The sequence below is a fragment of the Ostrea edulis genome, chromosome 6 (genome assembly GCF_947568905.1).
Source record: "Ostrea edulis chromosome 6, xbOstEdul1.1, whole genome shotgun sequence".
Taxonomy (NCBI): Eukaryota; Metazoa; Mollusca; class Bivalvia; order Ostreida; family Ostreidae; genus Ostrea; species Ostrea edulis.
Genome location: NC_079169.1, coordinates 44462625 through 44488109, shown reverse-complemented (window position 1 = coordinate 44488109; position 25485 = coordinate 44462625). Strand labels below are relative to the sequence as shown.

Here is a 25485-nt window from a genome sequence, read left to right as displayed (position 1 = left end):
AACCCACCAAAACCTTAATGCTACCATTATTATCTAAAATTAATGTCAAAAATTTATACAATCCGTAACAACAAAAATACAGGAATAAAAGCAGTACAATCTACTTGCACAATCTACTTCCGCCGGCTAACTGGCTTTGTTAATTTTTAAAGATTGTTATTGTCTTTTGTTATTATACAGCAAACATGAGTGGGGGCGTTTATGGTGGAGGTAAGTAGCTGTGCATCTTCAGTGAAAGTGCTAAATATTGGGGTACTGCTTGATAATGAATTATTGACACATCTATTAAGCAGGTTGTTTTTCCTCGCTTACTAATCCGAGATTCCTCTGCTTCTTACCCTCGGCTTTATATCGTGATATGTGTGGGAGAGTATAACAACGGAGGACATATAGAAAAGTGTGAATTCATCGACCCCAGCTTGTGTCACTTCGTTGCCTACCCTTTATCAGGTTAAGAATACTTTCCCTATAGCAAGATATTTTCGCTAAAACACGATTATCTCTCTTTAGCGAGAGAGAAAACATTACCATAAAGTTAAACAGGTGTTTGGGTGTTTTTATTGAAAATAATGGCAAACTCAGTGCAATGCTGAAGAAGTGGAATACACACTCAACATGACGCGAATCATTTCTATTAAATTGACAAGTCACGAAATTTCATATCAACGTTGCTGCGTAAGAGGGAAAGAGGCTGAAACCCAATGTACATCGTGAGTGTTTTTGTTTTGATTTATATATTTGCAAAAGTACCAGATATTTTAGCACTTTTTCTTCTTTTCACGTGAAGACGAAGAGATGTACTCTATGGGTGTTTTTCTCAGTTTTAAGGGATGTATTTACTCTCACTAAAGAGGGATAATCATGTTTTCGCGATAATATCTCGCTGTAGGGGAAGTGTTCCCAACCTGTCTATTTCGTAAATCTAGCAGGTCCCAGTTCAACCTCTATATTTAGAGCCTGCTATACATGGCTTTATTAACCCATATAGTCTATGGGGAGAGATCAAAAGTTCAATGTCTGACAAAAAACTAAATCACATAGTTTTCACCAAGACCCCTCCCTTAAAACTAAATATGATGAATGTTGAAACTAATCAATTAATATGTAAAAACATATGAGTATAAATAACACTCTGTATACGTTTTCTACTGTTTATTCACAAATGAAAGTGTACATGAAAACTATTATATGTTCATTAGAATGTGATATTATTATATGGTTTTTAAAAGTCGCTTGTCTTTCTTCTTTTTCCACTAAAATGTAATCGGTGTTAGATGACAGAAACTTATGGGAGGTTTTATCCCCCTTTCCCCTAACTATTTGAATTTTAGATTTTTATCAAACATCAAACTTTTGATCTCGCCCCTTATAAAGCTATTTCATATAGCTTGATGAAGCTAGTTTAGATTGAATATCTTTAAGTTTAAAGGCACAGCCAAAAAGTTGCATAATAATTTTTGAACATGTTTATAATTTAAACTAAATACAACCATGTCATAATTAGAGTTCATAACAATTATTAAGTCGTTTTAAGAATTTTCATGAAAAGAATTTCTTTTGTTTTGTTGACTGTCCACTACCCGTTGAAGCATAGATAAGTATCATGACTTTACAATGTGGAATCTGATTGCCATTCCATTATCCTTCTGATCCTCATTGACTTTTATTCTATGCTGAAGATTGGATAACTGTTGCTAAACAACTTGATAATCCTAGACATTTGATAATTTTGAATCAAAATTCTCCCTAAAGGACATAGTTTAAGAAGTATTTTTTGTTTACAATGTGTTGTATTGTGAATGAAATATTCTAATTCGGTGAAATTCAATTTTTATGCTTTTAGAAATTGATTGATAAAAGATTTGAAATAGCCAAATCAAGCTATTTCAAATAGCTTAATAAAGCTATATAGCTAAATATAAAGATTGTGCTGGACCCGTCTTAAGCTTCTGAGATGCTGTATACAGTTATCAGATGATTAGTCTACAAGTAAAACCTATCACAGACAAATGATGCATAACTTTGAATTAGATTGCTTTCTCACCATTCGATTTCTGTGTGCATGACATCTGCACACAACTACACCAAATTCCAGTTGGGGTCAAAGTATCACATACAATTGTTGCCTTTTGATGAGGCCTTCTCCTGGCCAGGTATTGATTGACAAAGACCGTAAGCTGAGGTAAACCCAGTGATCTAAAATGTATAATCATTTGTTTGCTTGATTATCATGTGTAATCTTTGCAGATGAGGTTGGTGCCCTTGTTTTTGATGTTGGTTCATATTCCTTTAGAGCAGGCTATGCTGGAGAAGACTCACCTAAGGTATTTAGCCTACCGAATGAATAACATTTAATGTAGGTATAAAATATGTATGTTTTTTTTGGTAAAAGTTTATTTGTAGAAGCTGATAAGGTCAAGGTTTCTTTGCTAGGCATGGAAGGATCAGGGTGTACTTTTAATTATTGAGTTAGTGTTGATTGTCTTAGCTTGATGCAGACACAGGATATGCCATATTCAGGGTTGATTCCTGTCAGTTTGTTTAGACTAGTGATGAAAAAAGTTAGTTTAGAGTCCTGTAAATTTATATACTTCAATTTTATAATTGTTGTTAGTCAGTATCTTAAGTATTTTGATTTAGTTATTGAATACATTTTGATTGATTGCAGTTGATAGTAATTTGTGGCTTTCAAAATGTTTTATATAATAGGCAGAGTTACCAACTCATATTGGGGTCATGGATGAAGTTGATACAGCAATGGAAACTGATGACAGGAGCCTACAGTCAGACAAAAAATACTTTTTGGACACTAATGCTATTAAAGTGCCTCGAAAAGGAATGGAGATAAACACATTTTTAAAGGATGGAATGAGTAAGTAGATAGTTATGCCATCTCTCTTTGTGAACATCAACTCCAGTCCATAAACAGAAATGATGCAATAAGATTATTGTATCAAAAATTTTGAACCAGTGCTATTTTTGCTCTGTCTGATTGAATTATAATTTCATCCCATTTTAAATTCAACCATATTAATTTTGTTTTTTGCTACTTTGAGTCATTTGGGGTAAGGGCAAAGAAGCCATATATAAGACAAGGATGAAAATTTGCCTATGAATAGCATCATATTCATAACTTTATGAAATAATTAATTGGCAATTAGCCTTCAGGTTAGGTAGGTAGTCCAATCAATTAAACTCAATTTCATCCTTTCAAGTGATATATCAACTGTTAATACGAGGATCAGGAGATATTGAATTATTGTGAATGCAGTCAAGTCAGTGATTTAAATGAGAAGTCATCATATGTGATGTAAGCAGAATGATATGTACAGATAAATCTAAAACTTAAACATGTTAAAACACAGTTTCCATGATTATGGGATTTAAATATTGTATCTAATGTACAATCATGTGAAATGAATTCTGTACAATCTGTAACTTGTTTATTTGATGTTTGTAGTTGATAACTGGGATCTGTAACTTGTTTATTTGATGTTTGTAGTTGATAACTGGGATCTGTAACTTGTTTATTTGATGTTTGTAGTTGATAACTGGGATCTGTAACTTGTTTATTTGATGTTTGTAGTTGATAACTGGGATGTATTTGAGAAAGTTCTTGATCACACATACAGCCGCCATGTTAAGTCTGAGTCACAGTTCCATCCAGTCATGATGTCAGAATCCGCAGTAAGTACTTGCACTGGTAAAAATTTTCTTTCATAGTTTAGTCATCTGCTTGTAATTTCTGCTGGGTTTGAAAAGTTAAAAAAGCTAATTCTTTTTATGTACTGTAATACATACTCTCATACGTTGGTTTATTTTCTGTACTTGACTGAAAATATGATTGATAAGAATATGCAACAGATTGTCTGAAGACACCACATGATTATCGAATATAAATCAAGATTTTTGCATAGAAATCAAGATTTGTTTGATATTGCAATGTTTTACACACCATAGTCTAATGGGCGTATGTTGTACCGTTTGCGGTACTCTTGTTTGGATTTCATGACAAGCTTATCCAACAGTATGTGTAGTAGGACTTCACTATTGGAGCAGTCATGATTTACAAACACGTAGTGCTTTAATTTACTTTCAGTGGAACAGTAAAGCAAAGAGAGAAAAGGTTACAGAAATCATGTTTGAGAAGTACAATGTACCAGCATTCTTCCTATGTAAAAATGCAGTGCTTTCTGCGTATCCTTTCAAAATACTAAAAACGCATTTCATGGAATTATTAGTATCAGCTGAAAGATTTGTAGTTTATTCAAAACAGTGAAGAAGATTTTTATGTACAACATGTAAAGTAATTGGAACATTAGATAAACTATAAAATAGTCCTTAATGATTGTGAAGATTTGCCAATGGGCGATCAACAGGTTTAGTTTTAGACTCAGGTGCGACTCACACAACAGCAGTTCCTGTGTACGATGGCTATGTTATACAGCAAGGTAAGTCATGGTTTAAATTGTGATTTCAATACATCCACATACACAAGGATATCCCACATACAATGTGATTTTCTGCTAAATTGATACTTCAACTTCACTCTGGTAAGTGAAATTCACTGCATCATTCAAAGTACTTTTCCTTTACTGTGCAAAAATATCCAGTTTATCAGAAAGTTTGCAATAAATTCTCTTCTAATTGTAACAGGTACTTGGAGACACAAAAACTTTACAAAAATGATAGTTTCATAAGCCTTGATGTAATGATAGGCTTGACACCTATTATGTAATTGATGGTGGAAGTTCTATGTTATACTTAACCAGTGAATATGTAATGTACTAAAAGGGTATCCTCAGACAAAAATCAATTTTAGGAAGTTTGTAATGTTAGTTTTCACTTGGATTTTCAGGGAAGTAACTCTCCATACTATAACCAGAAACCCCGCATGACATTTTTAGAATGTAGGGACAAATGTCCAAAGAGCTATTGTCATGACCCCAGTGTATGCATTAACCTTGGCTATATCTTTTGAACCAAGAGGGATACGGCTGTGGTATTTCACATAATTATAATGTCTCATGACCAGGCCTGAAGGTTATAAAACTTTTGCCATACTTATACTCTTTAACTCAGCCATATTTGTCTTGAGTACAACTTCGAGCAAGCTCCGAAGCATACTCGAAAAATCTTGAGCATGTACTCCATTTGAGTATGAGAATGATTTTATAAAAGTTTTATAACCTTAACTTTTAAGTATGAGTACAATTTAGAGCATTGAGTGTGAGTATGAAAACATGCTCAAAAAAGTTTTATAATCTCCAGGCCAGGTCTCCCATTTGGTACCAAAACTTGTGAACCATGTACTTTAACCTACTTTTCAAAAACTTGAACCTGGACTACCAGATATAGATATGTTTTGAACCAAGGGGGTTAGGACTTTGATACTTCACATATAGATTCCTCATGACCAAGCCTTTCATTTGGTACCAAGACTTTTGACCTATTGATCTTTGATTTTGACCTACTTTTCAAAAAACTTTCACCTAAGCTATATTCTTTGAACCAAAGGGGATAGTGTAAGTAGAGGTCACACTTCCCAGTGAACTATGTTGTCTTCGGACAACCGATGACAACTCATGTGTTGAATATCCCCTGTACTATTAAAGTTTGAAAAAAAATCATTCACAAATATTTTTTATGCCACTGTCCTATCTATCCTTTTAATACTTGGATTAATAATATGTCAGTTGTGGAAAAGAAAATGGAGAACAGGAGTTTCACGCTTTTTACTCATCATACTGCAGAAATTTCTCCTGATTTCACTCACAGAACATTCTCTGATGGGCTGTATCTTTAGGGAATACTGTTTGCAACTTTAAAATTTTGCTCTTGGTTACTATTTTGGTTTTGCATCTAGATCCATTTTTACACAGTTTTAAATGAAATTTTTTGATGTTCAATCTATGTTACATGGCTAGGATATGATCACTAGTTTAAATTCTCATTTATATATTTTACACAGTAGCTACTGGTATATCATATTTTGGAATATGCCACTTTTTTATTAATTGTGGGAGATTATATCAACATTAAAAGCTTTATGGTTTTTAAAGCATAAACTTCCTCAGTTTATTTATATCATATACAATGAGTATTACTTTTATTTCTTTAGGGCTATTCCAGCAACAACAAAAATATGGGGGGGGGGGAGGGAAGGGAAGGCACTTTATTTTTAAGACAGCCACCCATACAATTAAATTTTCCTCTGCTACCACTACCCATACAATTAGATTCTTCCCTTCCACCACCACCCATACAAATAAAATTAAGAATTCAATACTGAAAACATCTGTATAACACTATTTTCTTTTAAAGGTAGAGTTTAGTTTTAACAAATTCATATTGGTCTTAATCCTATGTGCATGCAACTATTTTCCAGATAAGCCAGAATTTGTGGTGATTTATATGAACAAATTAACCAAATTTAAATGATTTTTGACTACATTAATGTGAATAAATATTCAAACGTTGATATTGTAATTTATGATCCATTCTCAAGCCAATTAAACTCAAGCTGTAATGTCATCCTAAGCATGTTGATTAAATAGTTAACAGAGAAGGTTCACTCATACCAAAATTATTACACTACCTTAGTGGCCTAGTGTTAAGCATTTGGTCTTCTAGCAGTGTTGTAGGTTCGAACCTTGGCTGTGACATAGGCCTGTGTGTTAAAACAGGTTGTACATGTTGGTGTTTCAGACACCTGTGGCACATCACAAAGTTTCGAGAAATTTGGGCATTTTTAAAATTTTTTACATGAATGTGGATATTATTATTACAAATGTACCTTGAAAGACCTGACTATAATTGCCAAAGCCATTGGCTGATAAAAATGTGGAAACACATTTTGGTGGGCTTATGGCTACAACTTCTTTGTTAATTCGTACATAATTTTCTTCTCGTTCCCTTCCGAGTTCGCTAAAAATATCACTTAATAGATCATATCTGGAGATGGTGTTACTTCTAATCATGTCAATCCAACAGAAAACATTTCGTTTTCTTTTATTATTGTTGTCATTTCTACACAAACTGAAACATTTAAATGTACTTTGAATAGTTATCTGCCCATTTATCAATCTTTTTTAGCCGAGTTGCACCGAAGTTGAACTCGGTTATTGGTTTGGTGATGCGGGTTGGCGGTTGGGCGTCAACAATTGGTTTCCGGATGATAACTCGAAAAGTTTACAATCTAATCAAATGAAACTTTGATATATTGTTGGGTACCAGGTAAGGAAGACCCCTATTGATTTTGGAGAAAAATTGTCAAAGGTCAAGGTCATAGTGACCGAAAATAGAATGAAAAATTTGGTTTCTGGATAACTCAGAAAGTTTAAATCCGAATCAAATGAAACTTTGATATATTGTTGGGTACCAGGTAAGGAAGACCGCTATTGATTTTGGAGAACAAAGGTCAAGGTCACAGTGACCGAATATAGAATGAAAATTTCAGAAATATTTGGTTTCCGGATGATAACTCAGAAAGCTTAAGTCTGAATCAAATGATACTTAAAGATATTGTTATGTACCTGGTAAGGAAGACCCCTATTGATTTTGGAGAAAATGGGTCAAAGGTCAAGGTCACAGTGACCGAAAATAGATTTAAAATTCCAAAAAAAAATTAGTTTCCGGAAAATAACTTGAAAATTTTTAATTTGAATCAAATGAAACTTGGTTATATTGTTGGATACCAACAAAGCAAGGCCCCTATTGATTTTGGAGAACAAAGGTCAAGGTCACAGTGACCAAAAATAGATTGAAAACTTCAGACAAATATGGTTTCTGGACAGTAACTTGAAAAGTTTCAAACTGAAATTAGTTCTTCACAATTATAAATATCCCACATCATTCCTGACTTTACAATGTATCCCATGCAACTCGGCTTATGCACCCCTGGGTGCATATATTGATTTTTTGTACATAATGTAGGATGGCTCTGCTTTTCTTCCTCCTCTTCTTTTATAATAAAAGAAATTTCACATGATACAGACTCTGCAATGTCTTCATTTTTATCATAATTCACTAGCACCCCCCCCCCCCCTTTTTTTAAACCTAGAAGACAACCACCCATACAAATACATTTTCCCAACTCACCACTACCCATACAAATACATTTTCCCAAATCACCACCACCCATCCAAGAAAATATCAACTGCCTTCCCCCCCCCCCCCCCCCCCCCCCAATACATTTTTTGCTGGAATAGCCCTTAGTAAATTATGAAATACCCACCAACTATTGCGGCTTCTCCACTAGTTACTCGCGTAGGAAGGAAAGAACATTTAGAGGCAAATACTTATGTGCGAATATTACTATCTTATGAAAGCATCTAGATTAATATGCTTTGAATATAATGAGAGATTTCCACCAACATTTTAGCCATTGTGAAGTCACCATTAGCAGGGGATTTCGTCACAATGGAGTGCAGAAAATTAATGGAAGAACACAAGATAGACGTTGTACCACCCTATATGATCAAAAGCAAGGTAACCACTGTCATTGAAAAGAAATGAAAATATTCAATTATTTATGTAAAACTTATTGATAACCTCAAGATATAGATAAATTATACATATACTAGTATATGTATATGGTAAATATTTTTTATTTCAGGAAGTGGTTAATTTTATGGACCCTCCAAAGTGGACGAAGAAAGACATCCCAGAAGTCACCAAATCTTTTCATAATTACATGGTTAAGGTATGGTTTGAACAGACTCCAGGTTCATGATTACATGGTTAAGGTATGGCTTGAACAGACTCCAGTTTCATGATAACATGGTTAAGCTATGACTTGAACCGACTCCAGGTTCATAACATAATTACATGGTTAAGGTATGGCTTGAACAGACTCCAGTTTCATGATAACATGGTTAAGCTATGACTTGAACCGACTCCAGGTTCATAACATAATTACATGGTTAAGGTATGGCTTGAACAGACTCCAGGTTCATAATATTTTTTCACTCTCCTTGACAGATTGTCCAGAGATCTAATCATCAGCAGGTCAAATTATTTTAGATTGCTTATTTTCAATTAACCTGACATGATTTAAACTTGCATCGATGATTCATCAATAGAACAAGTGCAGTATATACCACACAGATCTGTTGTTTTCTGTATTGAACTATTTTCTGGATGGGAAACATTCAAGGATGTATTTTACAGGTGTCTCAGGTCAAACTTTCTGACACAGTGTAGATTCAAGTTTGTTCAAATCATGCCCCCCACCCCCCAGGGGGTAGGATGGGGGACGAAATAGGGAATTGAAGTTTTCCATGGGGATGTATAGGATAAATCTTTTAAAAAAATCTTCTCAAGAACACAGCCATTTTTAAACATATTAAACATATTAATATGCAAGTATTCCTAGGTAGTGCAGATTCAAGTTTGTTCAAATTATTGTCCCTTGGGGTAGGATGGTACCACAATACGGGGAGTCCAAGTTTTGCATAAGAATATATAAGAAATATCTCTAAAAATACTCATATTAATATGCAATCATCTTGTAATCCCCTATCTTGACAGACATCAAACTAGACATAAGAAGATCCTGTCCGCTCAATATCTCGAGAACCCTTTGCTTGACAGACATCAAAGTTAGTGCACTGGTACATCATAAGAAGTAGATGACCCCTATTGATTTTGAGGTCACATGATCAACAGTCAATCTACTCTCAACATAGGAAAATAATGTCCGCTCAATATCTAGGGAACCCTTTGCTTGATAGACATCAAAGTTAGTACACTTTACATCATAAGGAGTAGATGACCCCTATCAATTTTGGGTTCACATGGTCAAGGGTCAAACTGGACATCGTCATATATTGTCTCCTATACTTGAAGAATCATTTCCTTGATTGACATCAAACTTTGTACACTGGTTCATCCTATGGAGTAGATAACCTCTATTGATTTTAGGTCACATGGTCAAAAGTCAAGGGTCAATCCACTCTGGACATAGAAAGATATTGTCTGCTCTATATCTTGAATTGTTTTCAACTTTTGGCACTACTATCAATTAAATGATACATGTGTGTAACCCTTTTAAATTTTGCACCCCCTTTATGGCCTCATTTTAAGCACATGGGTTTTCATTTGAACAAACTTATATGTACACTGTATGATGATGCTTCTGCCTAAGATTTGTAATTCTAGATCCTGTGGTCCAAGAGAAGATATCAACTCAATGATAAGTTTGGTCAACATTGGCCCAGTGGTTGTTAGGAAGAATTTTGAAATGTAACATCCAGTTTTTCTTAATTATTGATTATCAGAGTGTGACCATTCATTTTAGAAAACTTTAACTTTCTTCACCCAAGGATACTTCGTCAGTTTGTGAAATTAAAAGTAAAACAATTAACAGAATTCATAGAAAATGTGTCCAGTGTATAGTTAGATGAATATTTTCAGACTGATTTGTCTCTCGTGAATTAGTGAATTAATGCAGTCGTCAAGACGGTTACACAATTTTTGACATTCTGAAGTTCAGTTATTGTTTGCCTTCACTTCTTATATGAATTAGGCTTTAGAAAATATCACCGAAGAATAATCAGTGTTGTAAATAATCTATGCATATTCAAAATTAAGTGATAAATGTGTATGGAATTAGGCAAGAAATGAAATACATTAAGGGTCTTTGTTACTTTGCTGTTTGTAGTAAATCAGTCAGGTCAATAGAATTTGAATTTGTGGTAGACCAGTTGTGTATAGTACAGAAAGTAATTTTCACATACTGTCTCATGTTTAGCTTGGTTGAAATATTGGTTCAGCAGTTTCTGATAAGTTAATCATATGAAAAGTTACCAGTAATAAGTTAATCATTTGAAAAGTTACCAGTAATAAGTTAATCATTTGAAAAGTTACCAGTAATAAGTTAATCATTTGAAAAGTTACCAGTAATAAGTTAATCATTTGAAAAGTTACCAGTAGTAAGTTAATCATATGAAAAGTTACCAGTAATAAGTTAATCATATGAAAAGTTACCAATAATGACAATGCTGCTGACGGATGACTGACAAATTTTGATTAGAAATGAGCTAAACAGTTGTTTAAAAAGAGTTATTTGGACCATCAGAATCACATATTATAATGTCGGTCAATATCTTATATATTGTTATTTGTACAGGAATGTGATGTCATTGTATTTGGTAAATCCCTGAAAATTTTACATTCAAATTTATTTTCATGCTGATGTGTAAAAAAGACATTTTTGAAGGTTTTGATTTTCATAAAATGAAAATTCTTCCTTGATACCATTGTAGGATGTTCTACAAGACTTTGCTGCTTCAGTTCTACAAGTTATAGATCAGCCGTATGATCAGATGTGAGTGTTTTACTTATATACATTGTAATGATTATTACATGCATGTGAGTTTGTTAGTATTACCTGGAGTTATTGCCTCCCCTTCATCCTGAAGGTAGATTGATTTCGATCAATCTCCTTAGCAAAATCTTGTTCTTGTCATGTCTTTCTTACTATTTTATTTGTTATTTTTTTTAATTTGGAAATGGCTAATTTCCAGTTTACGTCATGGCGCTGGTTCTGACGTTTCCCTGGCACGGTAAATATCAAAATCATAAAAAAGCCAGGAAAACGTCGGATATTTCGGACTACATTGTATAGTGATCTCAAGGTCAAATTACCAGTGAAATTTAGTTGAACTTCTTTGTTAGTATTTCACCTTGGATACATTAACATATGATAAAAATGTGCCATTAATGATTATGACCTTGTATAATTATTTCATGTTCAGATGACTAGAATTCAATAGTTTATTTCCAAAATAACTTTATCAAAGAATGATTGCATAGAGAAACCAAACGATGTCATATGTATTATTCAAGGTCAAGATCACAAAACATTTACGTTTTGTGAAACTCTGTTTGGAGAAGTATTAGATGTTCAAACTTGACAATAAATGTGTTTTGGTTAGACGAAATACCATTATTTTGAATCAAGGATATTTGGCGAAGAATTCTGGTTCAGGCTTAACCTTGGATTCTGATATTTGGCTTGTAAATGCATTGTCATTTGAATAGGTACTACATGATGTATTTACCATTGTGGCCTTCATCTTATGTGGTATAGTTATCTCAAGGTCAATTCAATTGGAAAAAGTAATTTTGAAAATTTAAAGTAGCTCATTACACCAAGACTTATACTGTTTATGACACTTCATCACAAGATGGTGATCTTTTAAAATGTTTTGTGAAATTGTTTATATTGTTATGGGTCAAAATAACAGAATGCCAGCAAAAATCAGTTTACATTCTCATGTGTGAATTCAGCTCGGCAGTAAACCAGCATCGACACTGTTTTTGTGAACTTTCATTAGACCTACTGTAAGTTTGTAATTTTTTCATTAATATATTTGTCTGTAAACCATTGTAAATAAATTGTTAAATCTTTGAATTCTTTATGACTGTTACAGATCGGCTGTTAAGTCCAATCCAATTTCCAGATGTAAAAGTCCAAATATATATCTGTAGAGTGCTTATATAATGTGCAACATGTGCTTCTTTCCACAAATTTACAGTCTATCTATATGAAAACACTATTCTGGGCAATCTTTTTCTAGAACACACATTGTTATGGCAAAACAAGTGTTAGATCATCTTTCTATTCACCTCTGACAAACATCGTTTTAAAAATAGAATGTCTAGAATCTTTTCTAGGTCACAGGTGTCAATCAAGTAATTTCTGATTTATTTTTCAAAATAACAATATGTTATCCATCCTTTATTATTCATTTTTCATCACTTCATTTTCAGTGAGAGAAAAAAAAAATCTCAAAATAGTGAAAGCAGAAGTAATTTTCTCCATGTTGTCTTGAATTAACTGTCTGATGTGTTTATTAGAAATATTATGTCTTTGTTCCCTTGTTGTTAAACAGTCAAGCGGAGACCATGCCCTCTGTGCATTATGAGTTTCCCAATGGTTACAATAGAGATTTTGGTTCTGAGAGATTCAAGACATGTGAGGGATTGTTTGATCCAGCTATCATGAAGGTGAATACCGGTAATATTGTGTGTGTGAAACATGATTTTTCACTCTGATCGTGAATAGATTTTTCTCTGTTTTCCAATATGAAATGTGGACAAACAGATGGATAGACAGGTCAAACAAAGACAATGTTACTATTTAAATACAGATAAAAATGATTGCATTGAAAATGAAAAATGAAAATTTGCATTTTTTCTCCGAGTGCACATGTACATGTATGTCCGTATTGATTTCATATGACAGATGATCTCTTTGTATATTTAGGATCTGCCCAGTGGGAACACTATGTTGAGTGTTGGTCATGTGGTTACAACCAGTGTAGGAATGTGCGACATTGACATTCGACCGGTAAGAGGTTTTCATTTTTTAATGCAGAGAAAGAAGTACATACAATAACAGTCTTTCTTTGCATCTTCAATGACATCTCATGATTTGTCCTAATATTTACAGTCATTTGGAGTACCTAACATTAGTAATGATAGAATTTCTTATTTTTAATTATTTTCAGCAAAATTGTTATTTATATGAACATTTTACTTTCACAAAACATAAAGCACAACTTTTGACATACAAAATATTTTCTTTCACTTATGGGTAAGATCAAAAGATCGATGACTGATAAAAATCTTAATTCAAAAAGTTTGGAGGAGGGGTAAAAACTCTTAGACATGTTTTGGTCATCCAACATCGCTTTTATTATAGTACTACACAAATGATTACTGAAGTGATTCGTTGAATGTTTAGAAATAACATTAATTTTATTACATGATATTGAACATTCAAAGTCATTTTATAATTCTTTTATTGATGGCAGTATCATAGAAAAAATTGGACGAAAAACTTTTTCATCAATGCGCATACAAAATAATTATAAGATTCATTTCTTAAATCAGTAAAATTAAAATACCCTTCTTAACCTGGTAAGCCCATTTTAGGCTATCAATAATTGATTTTTTGTTGTTGTAAGAGATATAAAAAATAGAGTGCATGCAATCATGTGAAAATTGGAATTCTAATGACGAGGTTTTTGAAAAGTACTGTACTCTTTTAAATAATACACTGTGACAGTACTTCCTTTTCCCACCATTTGTTCCAGGCAATAAAAAAGTATTATATGAAGTGGATTGATAGTGTAAAGAGTTAATTTACAACTGTACAAAATACTATGGCTTTATTCATTTTTTGCGGACAAGTACAGATTCATTGATACAAGAAATTCATAGAAAGTTTTTTTTTTTGTTCTTACCTCTTACATAAAAATTTCATGGTCTTGCTCAACCAAAAAAAAACAATGAAAATTGGTATTTAATGAATAAATGAAACCAGGACCTAACAAGTTTGAGGATAAAAAATAAACAATTGTTGAAGATTTTCTGATTGTAACTATTGTTATATTTGTAATTTTTACAGAGTTTATATAACAGTGTTATTGTGGTAGGAGGTAACTCCTTGATGCAGGGGTTCACAGACAGATTGAACAGAGATTTATCTGCAAAAACACCACCGGTAAGTTGTCTCCCTTTGTTTCAGATTCCATTAGCTTGCAGCAGATCTGAACAACCAATTTGGATATTTGCAGTCATTTCATAACATTCTCTTCAACTATTTGAATAATAGCATGCACTTTGCTGAAATAATAATCGGGGGTTCCATGCATAGCGCATTTGCCATCCTCACTTGCACCAATTGTGTCATAACCCTTCGAACTACTTCATGATACACAAAACACAACACTATTGTATTATTTATGCTGATTGTCATTGAATGTACAGTATTTACATTCTCCAATGATTTGTCAATAATAATAATTATGCTTGCATCACAGAATTTTGTTTTGTATGGAATGTTTTTTGGAGCATAAAAAACTTCATCTTTTTAGCTCACCTGAGCTGAAACTTTCTGATCACTTTTCGTCTGGAGTCCATCCGTTCGACTGTAAACTTTTTAACATTTTCGACTTCTTCTCCACAGGGATAATTTCAGCCAAACTTACTGCAAAGCATTCTTGGGTAAAGAGGATTCAAGTTTGTTCAAATAAAGTGCCACACCCATTGTGAAGTGGAAATAATTAAAAATTGGCAAAAAATTTGTGGCATCTTTTAAAAATCTTCTCAAAAACACAGGACCAATTTCAATCAAACTTGGCACAAATCATCCTTGGATAAAGGGGATTCAAGTTTATTCAAATGAAAGACCATGCTCCCTCTAAAGGGGAGATAATAAAAAAAAAAGGCAAAGATAGGGTGGGGTCATTTAAAAATCTTCTCAAGAACCACTCGATCAGAAAAGTTTAAATTTACATGAAAGCTTCCTGATGTAGAGTAGATTCAAATTTTTCAAATCATGAGCCCCAGGCGTACGGTGGGGTTACAATACGACATCAAAGTTTTACATGGGGATATATAGGACAAATATTTAAAAAGATTTCTCAAGGACAGCAGGGGTATGATTACTCATATCAATGTGCAAGCATTCCCATGTAGTACAGATTCAAGTTTGTGAAAATTGTGGTCCCCGGGGATTGGGTGAGATCATAATAAGGGGGTCAAAGTTTTTCATGGGAATGTGAAGGAAAAATCTTGTTCTCAATTACAACAGGGCCATGAATACTCATATTAATATGTAAGCATCCTTAGGCAGTGCAAATTTAAGTTTGTTAAATCATGACCCTTGGGGGCAGGGTGGGGCCACAATAGGGGTTAAAAGGTTTATGTGGGAATACATATATAGGGAACCATCTTTAAAGATCTTCTCCTCAAGAACAGCAGGGCCATGATTAGTCATGTTGATATCCAAGCATCTTCAGGTAGTGCAAATTCAAGTTTGTTCAATTGAGGGGTTTAGGGCCAGAGTGGGGACCACAATAGGAGATTAAAGTTTTATATGGGAATATACAGGAAATGAATTAAAACAATTTCTATTCAAGATTAGCAAGGTCACACTAAATCATATTTTGAATGATGAGTGTAACATCTTTCATATACCTTGTGACAAGGCATTTCATTTGGTACCAAAGTATTGGGCCTTGTAATCTTGATCAGATGAGCGATGTGGCCCTTGGGCCTCTTGTTTTGGTCTAGAATGAATCCTGATTACTCCTTGTGACATCTAACGCTGTTGTTTACTGGATTTAGATATTCTACAGAATTTGAGGACAATAAAACGTCTTCATAAAATCCTAAAATCAGTCTCTGCAACTCTCAATTGTAGCAAGCTCCTAATGCACGTGATTCAGGCATCAGTAGTCTATCACACGTGATTCAGGCATCAGTAGTCTATCAATGCATAGGTTCTCAATATTTGATTGCGTTGTATTTAAATTTAACCGCTTTTTGAGAATGCTGCATCTGAATGAAGCTCAACGCAAATGGACAATTCTTTTTGGTCTAGAATGAAACATTTGGTTACACCTTGTTACATCTATTAAACACTATTATTTACTGGATAGATATTCTGTAGAATATGAGAGCAATAAGACGTGTTTTCACAAAATCTCTATAAGTCTCAATTGTTGCAAGTTCCTAACATGATTCAGGCACCAGTTGTTTATCAAATGCACAGGTTCTTAATATTTGATTGCATTGTTAGCCGAGTTGCGTAGCAAATCTCATCTTTAAATTGGCGAAGGATGGGTGTCCAGTCAGGCCAGCGGGCGTCTGGGCAGGCAGCATCCACAATTAGCTTGTCCGGTCTCTAACTTTCATACTTTTTGGTGCATTTTTGTAAGACTTACATAACATGATCACATCCAAAAAAGGAAGGTTCCTATTTATTTTGAGGTCAAATGTCAAGGTCACTTTGTCACTAAATGCTATAAATTTGAGCTTGCCCGATCCCTAACTTTCATACTACTAGGGACATCTTTGTGAAACTTACATAACATGATCACATCCAAAAGAGGAAGGTTCCTATTTATTTTGAGGTCAAAGGTCACTAAATGTCATAGATTTGAGCTTGTCCGGTCTCACTTTCATATTACTTGGTGCGTCTTTGTCAGACTAATATATTTTGATCACATCCAAAAGAGGAAGGTTCATACTTATAAACTATATTAAATACGTGCATGTTTTTACTTCATGAATGCAAGCATGCATAATTTTCCAAACTGCAACTCGGCCATACACATCTTTGATGCATTTTAGCGATTTTCTTAAAATATAACTGCTTCTTTGAGAAATGCTGCGTCTGAATGAAGCTCAACACAACAACGCAATTTGACAATGGAAGCAGGGTAGTGTGTCACAATTTGCAGCTGCAAGAGATTTCAATTTTGCACAAAGCACCATATCTCACCTTTGGAGCAGATATCAACAGCAGTGTTCAACAAATGATTATCATAAAGCAGGTAGACCATACATGTATATGACATCAGCCGCAAAGGATTCATGTGGTTGCATCATGTGTCAGTGATTCACAACAGCATCATCTATAGCATCTGGCATTCCTGGGATTTGCAGAATATCAGATCAAACTGTTCGCAATCAACTACATGATGCTGGGACTAAAGTGCTCAGACTTTTAATGGTTTCAGACTTGTTTGGCCGCTGCAATGCTGGCGGACAGTTTAGTTCAGTGATGAATCTCGATTTTTACTACAAAGGCCTGATGGAATTATAGGCACCAAAATTAACATTTTGTGCAAAATTGCATCCAGCAGGCTGACCGGTTTGGAGGGGGTAGTGTTATGATGTGGGCAGCAATATCCTAAACAGGCAGGACAACACTGGTTCACATATAGGGTACTTTGATGGCTCAACATTATATTGATGAAGTCATACAGCTACACATGGTTCCAATAATGCAGCATCCCAGAGCAGTATTTGAATATAACAATGCCAGACCACATACTGCTCATCTAACACGCAATATTCCACAAAGACACAATATTCAGGTTCTTCCTTGGCCATACAAATCACCAGGTTAGAACCCTATTAAACATGCATGGGACAAACTGAATAGGCACACCCGCCAAAGACAACGGCAGTCTCAGACTCTACAGCTACTGGTCCAAGCTCTGCAGTTAGAGTGGAACAACATCTCTAGACAGTTTTTTAGAGACTTGATTGCATCCACGGGAAGGTGTTTTCAGGCAGTCATTGGTACCCATGGGGGGCACACTAGATATTGAACTAGAATTTTAATATTTCTGATATGGGGTGGCAAAAGAAGGTGAATTTATCACATCCAGGAGCTGCATCTTATAAAACTGGAGGGTTTTTTTTTATGGAATACCAAATTAGCATACATTCAAATAACTGTTTCTCTCTCTAATCATTTGGAGATATTTTCAATTCTTTCTAGATGAAACAAAGCTGTTTCTAATTGAATTGAAGATATCTTTATTTAATTGTTGCTCTCCAATCAAATTAATAAGAGTGTGCTTCATTTTAAGAGAGGAACAAAATTCAATTTGAAAGAACTATAAATCCAGAGATTCTTAATTAAATCATCGCTCTTTCCAAGTGAATGAAAGTGTACATCAATAGATAGAATTAGAACAAAATGTAATTCAGTTGAAGAGAGTAGCAAAAGATAGTTAAAAATAAAGTATACACAATGCATTAAAATTCTATTTCAATAAACGCTCTCTAATTCAAATGTTGCTCTCTTCAAATGAATTACGGTCAAGCACTAATCGAATTAATGTTTGCACAAATCCATTTGGTGTGAACATCACAAAGAATTGTAATTAATTGTGGACATGTTAAGTAGAATTAAACCTCTCTCTTAATGAATTATTTCTCATGAAAAAAAAAACCTATACTGTAAGGCTATCAAAATAGTTTCACTTTCAGATATAGCTGAAAAAGAACTATGATTTTTGTTGTATAAATACCTGTAATTACTGCATACACAATATTTTTCATTACCAGTAACTGTAAATTCTTAGAAGACCTTGTGGTAGTGTGTTATGGGATCATGGAATCCCTTTCTTCCGAATGCACACAGATCTATAAGTTCTAGAGATTGTACCATGCCATGATTTTAACGTTGGAGATGAATTTCATTACGTACTCAACTGTAATCCAATACAAAAATGAAGAATGAAATGTTTATCACCTATAAACAAATAAGAATTAAAAGTGTCTTTACTTTTTAAAAAATCATGTCTAATAATGAATATTCTCCGTACTTTCATTAAGAAAATAAATAAAATGTGCTTTCCTACCTAGGATGCCCATACTTCACATTGATAATAACACGATTTTTTTTTTGATTTTTTTTTCAATACTCTATTACACGCATGTGTTATTTGCTAATGTGCATGTAACAGCTCTTTGTTTCTGTTATATCTACTTCATGGACAGGGAGCTGATTTATATTTTGTTGTAGCCTTAAATTCGTTATACACGATCAAATAATATTGAAACTTTACAGGAATGTAGTTTAATTTGTGTTGTCCATTATGTTTGCTATATGTGAGTTTTTCTAAGATAGTTTGGCAAGAACATATCCGTATCTCTTTATATATACAGTACATTATGAAAGATTTTCTATCTCGATTTTTTTTTCTAAACGCGCACACGTGTAATAACCAATATTTGTAGCGTGTTTTCAGCTCCACTGTTTGTACGTTCAGACTCCAACCAGCGACCGCTTTGTATAAACGGAACGGTTTATAGCTGGACAGTCGCGATTGGAGAGGACCAATTATAGATTGTAATGAAACCTGATAAATAAACGGAGGTATTAAAGCATGCAGGACATCGTTTATAATGGCTACAATAAGAAAAGTACATTGTTATCATCACTTACATATGCTTCATTGATAGCCAATAACGGGGAACTATCTGAACATGCGAACTTGTCAGTAATGAAATCGCGTATTCCGCGGCAGTGAGTACAATACTACGCCGGGTTTAAGGTTGTTTAGTATTTTCAAAATCTTTGCGCTTAAAGTCGTCCAGGTGGGAACAAATCTTCCTTATGTAACGCCTAATTAATACCTCATTTAGGGATAAAACCTCATTTTTGACGTTTGACACTTTTACGTCATTGGCCGTTATCAGATGGCAAATCTTCATACTTTGTTTACTTAATCGCTAGGGTTCTGCTGTTTTCCTTGTTTTTTGGATTCTGCTGTTTCCATTAAAAAAATTAGATGTTAAGAACAATCTTTTGATGATTACTTACCCTGACCTGTTCCATGTCGGGGCCGGTTAAGAAAACATAGCGTAAGTATTTAAACATTGTCTCTTTGAGTGCAGAAACGAAAAAGCGAAATTATTGCATAATCTGTTGACGTTTTCTGTATTATGTGGTTTTTGGTGGGGTTAGTAGGGGTGGGGTACGAAGGAAATATTTACACGGTGATTAGGTGCACAGAAATGACGTTTCTGTGCTTTATATATAAAAAAGAGGCTAAAATCTGTACTTGAAAAGACATTTATGAGGGCCTTTGTCTTACTGGACCAATGAAATCGCTTGTCCGTTCTTTTGAAATCAGATGTGGACCATTAGCCTCGTAATTTCTCCGATTGCACGAGACTTTCATGTTCAATCAAACAGAAATACTGCTGTAAAGCGCAATGGAAGAGATATGTTGCTGTTTTATATCCAACATTTACTACTTTCAAATTTCTGATAGTTTGAGCATCACCTCTCCATCGTCCTTTCTCCTTTTAGTTTGCATTTAATCCAAACGTGTAATTAAAATCTGTTAGATTCATATATATGTGTGTAATATACAGTGTTTCATTTTCAGAACCAGTTTTGTCATGACCTACCCTTACCCCCCCCCCCCCCCCCCCCCCCCCCCCCCCCCCCCCCCCCCCCCAGTTTTATTGATACTTGCATTTCTAACGCATGATATCAATAAAAAAAACTGTTCCCGTATACAATGTGGTTCTACGGAGTGTGAACAGTATCTGTTAAATTTGACGAACTCACTAAGCTCCGAATTGTAAGAACACGCATCTGTTTTATTTCTATTTCAGAGCATGAGGTTAAAGATTATTTCCGCCACCGGAAGTGCAGAGCGAAGGTTCAGCAGTTGGATCGGCGGATCTATTCTCGCCTCCCTGGTAAGTGATACGGGTTTTTTGACCCGAGGAACTGCGTTTCTCTGGTAATTGGTAAAAATGTGGTTGCGGATCAGTAGAGGGGAGTGCTTTCACAGTTAAATTTTAATAACAATGCTTCATTATACGATAAAATAAACTGCAATATACAATGTATGTATTTCTGTCAAAAATGATTTTTAATTTTTGAAAAATATATATTTTAAAAGAAACATTCATAATATCAAGTAGTTGGCATGTACCGGTATTATTTCCTTTTCTAAAGAAGGCGCTGAAAATGATACTTGGCTGACTCTTTGAACTTCTCGCAGCACATGGTTTGCTTAATACAACTTGGCTGATGTAACATGCTTGCAAACTTCATGAACGGGTTCTGTATTTCAGGGTTCATTCCAGCAAATGTGGATTTCAAAACAGGAATACGATGAAGGGGGAAGAGGTTGTGTGGAAAGAAAATGCCCTTGAATTGACCCGAATGAGAAACTCATATGTACATAATCATTTCATAATCATTTTCATCCCCATTATACATAACTGGTCAAGAGACCTTTTTATGCATATCTCATTGAAAATTAAAAAAAAAATAATGTGTTTGTGGTGATTGCGCGCCGAAGTGAGTGAGGACAATTCATTTAATGACAATCTACTGAATTTATCATGGACACGAAGCTGACATCAGCTAGGGACAAGGGGGATATAAAGGTCCTCTGCACCCTCGTGGCCTTGAAAAAAAAAACCATTTAGAAGAAGCAGAATTGCAAATTTTATTTTATGATCCCAGAGGGGATGATCTTGATTTCTACCCTTCCAATTCTTATAAAATTTGGTATGAAATCTTCTCTACAACCGTATATCTGTTAGAAACACTAATTGCATAGAGGTCTAATACCAATATTGTAAATTTCATGATCCCCGGGGTAGAGGTTGTAACTCTAGGGTGAGCCGGCATATAGTGTGTATGTATAGAACATTTAAATAACATCTTAATACTAAATTGAACATAAATGGTTATTTAGAAGGAGCAGACAGCCCCTTTATCAAATTATAAATTTCATGGTCCAAGGGGTAGGGGTTTGGGTTCCAGTGTGGAGCCATAATGGGCAAAATGATTAATGTTTATCATTTGATTGATTGATTAATGTTTTCCGGCTTTTATCGGTGGAATAAACTGGGAAACTTTCTTACTTCCAGGCGCGAGCGGGATTCGAACCCGCGCCGACAGAGGTGAGAGGCCGTGTGATTTTGAGCGCGATGCTCTAACCACTCGACCACGGAGGCTTGAAAGACTTCTTTGATTTTGCTGATACTATGTTTAAAAAAAAAAAAAAAAAAAAAAAAAAAAATCTAATGCATATTGAGGAAAAGCATAAATGGAATGTACCTAAATTGCAAATTTCACAACCCCTAGGGTTCTCACTCTAGGACAGGTCCAAAATAGTCATCTAGTGTAAATATAGCACATATATGATGTAATGATTTTCATCAGTATGGACACTTTCGGGGACATTTGTGTTTCAAGAACACATCTTGTTTTATACTGCTTCTGAATATTAGAATTTAGCTTAGATCTGCAGAAGAGAAAAATTCACAGCCCTTGGGGCTATTGATACTTATAACTTATACTCAGGTGACCGATAAGGCCTGTAACCTCTTGGTTTTATAATCAGCTCAACAAAGACGCTTCCACTGGCACTATTGATTTGAAAGGACAATCAGTGGTGGATCCAGGATTTGCTAATCACATACAAGTATGAAATTAACTGGAAACGCCAGATTTGATTGTGAAGGCCAGCGGAGTTCCGGGGCATGTCGAAACATTGTTTGTGCCTAATGGAGTTCGGGGGTAAAAAGATGAATTCTGAGCAATGTTAGATCCCAATACACTGTCGGCAGCCTGGGGCTTGCCTCCGTATAGTATTAGCTTAAAGCAAAATATTGCATTGTAAGTAAGATTTGATCCTTTCATTGGGGTTCACTCCCCGAAAATCTTGGAGCTGTAAGTGCAATATATGGATAGAATTTTAAGTGAAACTTGCCTCGACCTCTCAAAAATGTTTTACAACGCCTTCTGTAAAATATGGAAAGCTTTTACTTATTAGTTAAAAAAAATAAATTGCGAAAAGAAAACACTCTGAAAGAGGAAATTGTACTAGAATATAGGCTTCTACCAAAAATTCATCCACCACAAAATATTAGTCCTTTCCAAATATTTAGTGCATTAGATCTAGTTTTTGAATTCATGCAGGACGGAGTACAGTATATTTTTTTTTTATGTTGAAACGAAATTCTGATATAACACAATACAATTAATAAGACCTGCGCAAAGCATTTAAAAGTACTGAACTTTGTCCCCAGTTGAAGAAAATCGTACCAAGGAAATATTTTTTAAATATATAGGGAAAATTGACAAGAATAACAGGAGAGAGAATTTTCATGATACACTGTATTTTAGAGTTGCCACCCTTCCTGAGGCTGTGTTAAATGCTCTATCTCTATTCTGTTTGAAGGTAAAAATTGAGGAAATTGATTTCTCTTTCAACACTTGTAACAAACAAACTTACAAAATGATAAAACGAAAAAAGTTTATGTTTTTATACATGCAAGTAAAATGAATAAAATTTACCATATGGAACATTATTTATTCCCATTATTTCACCGGCCGCGGTACAAATGTAGCTCAGTGGTGAAACCGGTCGCTTCGTAACTGGAGGTGGTGAGTTCCAGTCCCTCTCGTGCCATGGCTTAAGCAAAACGCTCGGAATTTGAAAGTCAGAATCACATGTCTTTCGGATATAACTTTAAAAATGGGGACTCCATGTCGCGGCAGGCGTTGACACGTTAAAGAATCCTCACTACGGCCGTAAGCTTATGCACTTCACCTACAACTGGTGGCGTCTCAGTATGAGTGAAGAATTCCCGATGAGACGGAAAACTAACCAACTATTCCCATGAGAAATCTAGAGGGAGGTTAATGTAAATAAACGTGAAACCCTCCCTTTTTATAAGGTCACCCGAGCAAACCCAGGTGACCTATTGCAATTTGTCGTCGTACATCGTCCGTCGAGTGTTACATGTAACAATAAATGAACATTTTTAACTTCTTGATAACTACCATTCTAATTTTCTTCAAATTTTGTATGAATTATCTTTGGGACAAGGGGGAGGGCTAAGTTGTAAAATTTCAGGATTCTTAGGGGTGGGGCAAAAATTGACCAATTTTCCACACACAAAAAATCTCTACCATAGCACACGTGTATGTTTAAGAAAAACTAAATGCATATTGATGAAGATCAGAAGACCTCTATACCAAAATTGTAACTCTCATGATCCCTGTGGTAGAGGTTCTGACTCCAGGGAGGGGCCAAACTTGGTATATACGGTGTATATGTGTAAACATTTAGATAATTATACCTTTTCAATGCTATTGATACTAAATAGATATTTAGAAGGAGTAGATAGTCCTTTACCAAAATTGTAGATTTCATGATTATAGGGGATAAGGGTTTGATTCCAGGGTAGAACCAAAATTATTATAGGGATTATTGTCTTTATCATTTGAAAGACTTCTTTGAGTTTGCTGATACAGTATGAAAACTAAATGCATATTTAGGAAAAGCAGAAAAGGGTATTCCAACCTTCTAAATTTCACAACCTTAGGGTATTGATTCTAGGATGGGTCCAAATTAGTCATATTGTGGTAATGTTACATGTATTATGTAAAGCCTTTCATCACTATAGGCACTTTCGCGGGCATTTAAAAGAAATATGTGTTCTTAAAACTTCTACATGTACTTTTGTTGAATATTGGTATTCAAAGCAGGATTTTTTTTTCTAGAATTCATAGGCCTTTGGAGTTTGGACTAGTGATACTTATATCTAATACTCAGGTGACCGATAAGGCCTGTGGGTCTCTTGTTAAAGGAATCTTACATTTGCACTTATTACAAAAATATACCCTACTCCTACAAGTAACATCCTCGTTAACGTCCCTACGCTCCTTATATATATACCCCGGGCTCTTGCATCCGAACGCCATTTTTTAACGAGTTCGCTTCGACTGATTTAATCGGAAGGATTTCTACACAAAATCTACATAAATATATCTATCTATTGATACTTAAACCCTTCATTACCTTTAAATAACTTTAATCCATGTCTTTGTTATTTACATTTCTGATGATTTTGCCTTTCATGATAACCATTTCCTCATGAATGTGTTGCCTTTTGCTTTGATATCCTACAAATTGTATGTGCTGCAGCTATCAACGTAGACTTGCTCAAGTCTCTATGTTGTTTAATTTTATTGCTTTATCATTTCATTAAAAATTTTATGTGCTTCAGAAGTCTAAATATCATTAAACGTCACCAAAGATGTTTGGCATTATTAAAAAGTATTAAAGAGAGCAATGATTGACTTGAGCAAGTCTACTTTCAACGATTCGCGTATGAATCTTG

General features: G+C 34.5%; 1 protein-coding gene across 1 annotated transcript; it reads left to right on the top strand.

Moving 5' to 3' along the window:
- Positions 1 to 85: 85 nt before the first annotated feature.
- LOC125648329 (actin-like protein 6A) lies at positions 86 to 23662 on the top strand. Its single transcript, XM_048875314.2, has 14 exons — positions 86 to 210; positions 2248 to 2324; positions 2710 to 2872; positions 3587 to 3687; positions 4100 to 4197; positions 4357 to 4451; positions 8384 to 8490; positions 8618 to 8704; positions 11268 to 11329; positions 12900 to 13014; positions 13274 to 13357; positions 14420 to 14515; positions 20947 to 21033; positions 21415 to 23662. Exons 1-14 carry the CDS (start codon positions 186 to 188, stop codon positions 21493 to 21495), a joined length of 1278 nt encoding a protein of 425 aa, XP_048731271.1. The 5' UTR covers positions 86 to 185; the 3' UTR covers positions 21496 to 23662.
- The last annotated feature ends 1823 nt before the right edge of the window (positions 23663 to 25485 follow it).

What these genes read in the sequence shown, in the direction of transcription:
- LOC125648329 (XM_048875314.2), top strand. Translation starts at nt 186, where the DNA reads ATGAGTGGGGGCGTTTATGGTGGAG. An exon ending in TGGGGGCGTTTATGGTGGAG is followed by an intron (nt 211 to 2,247) that starts GTAAGTAGCTGT and finishes TAATCTTTGCAG; the next exon opens with ATGAGGTTGGTGCCCTTGTT. An exon ending in ATTTTTAAAGGATGGAATGA is followed by an intron (nt 2,873 to 3,586) that starts GTAAGTAGATAG and finishes TGATGTTTGTAG; the next exon opens with TTGATAACTGGGATGTATTT.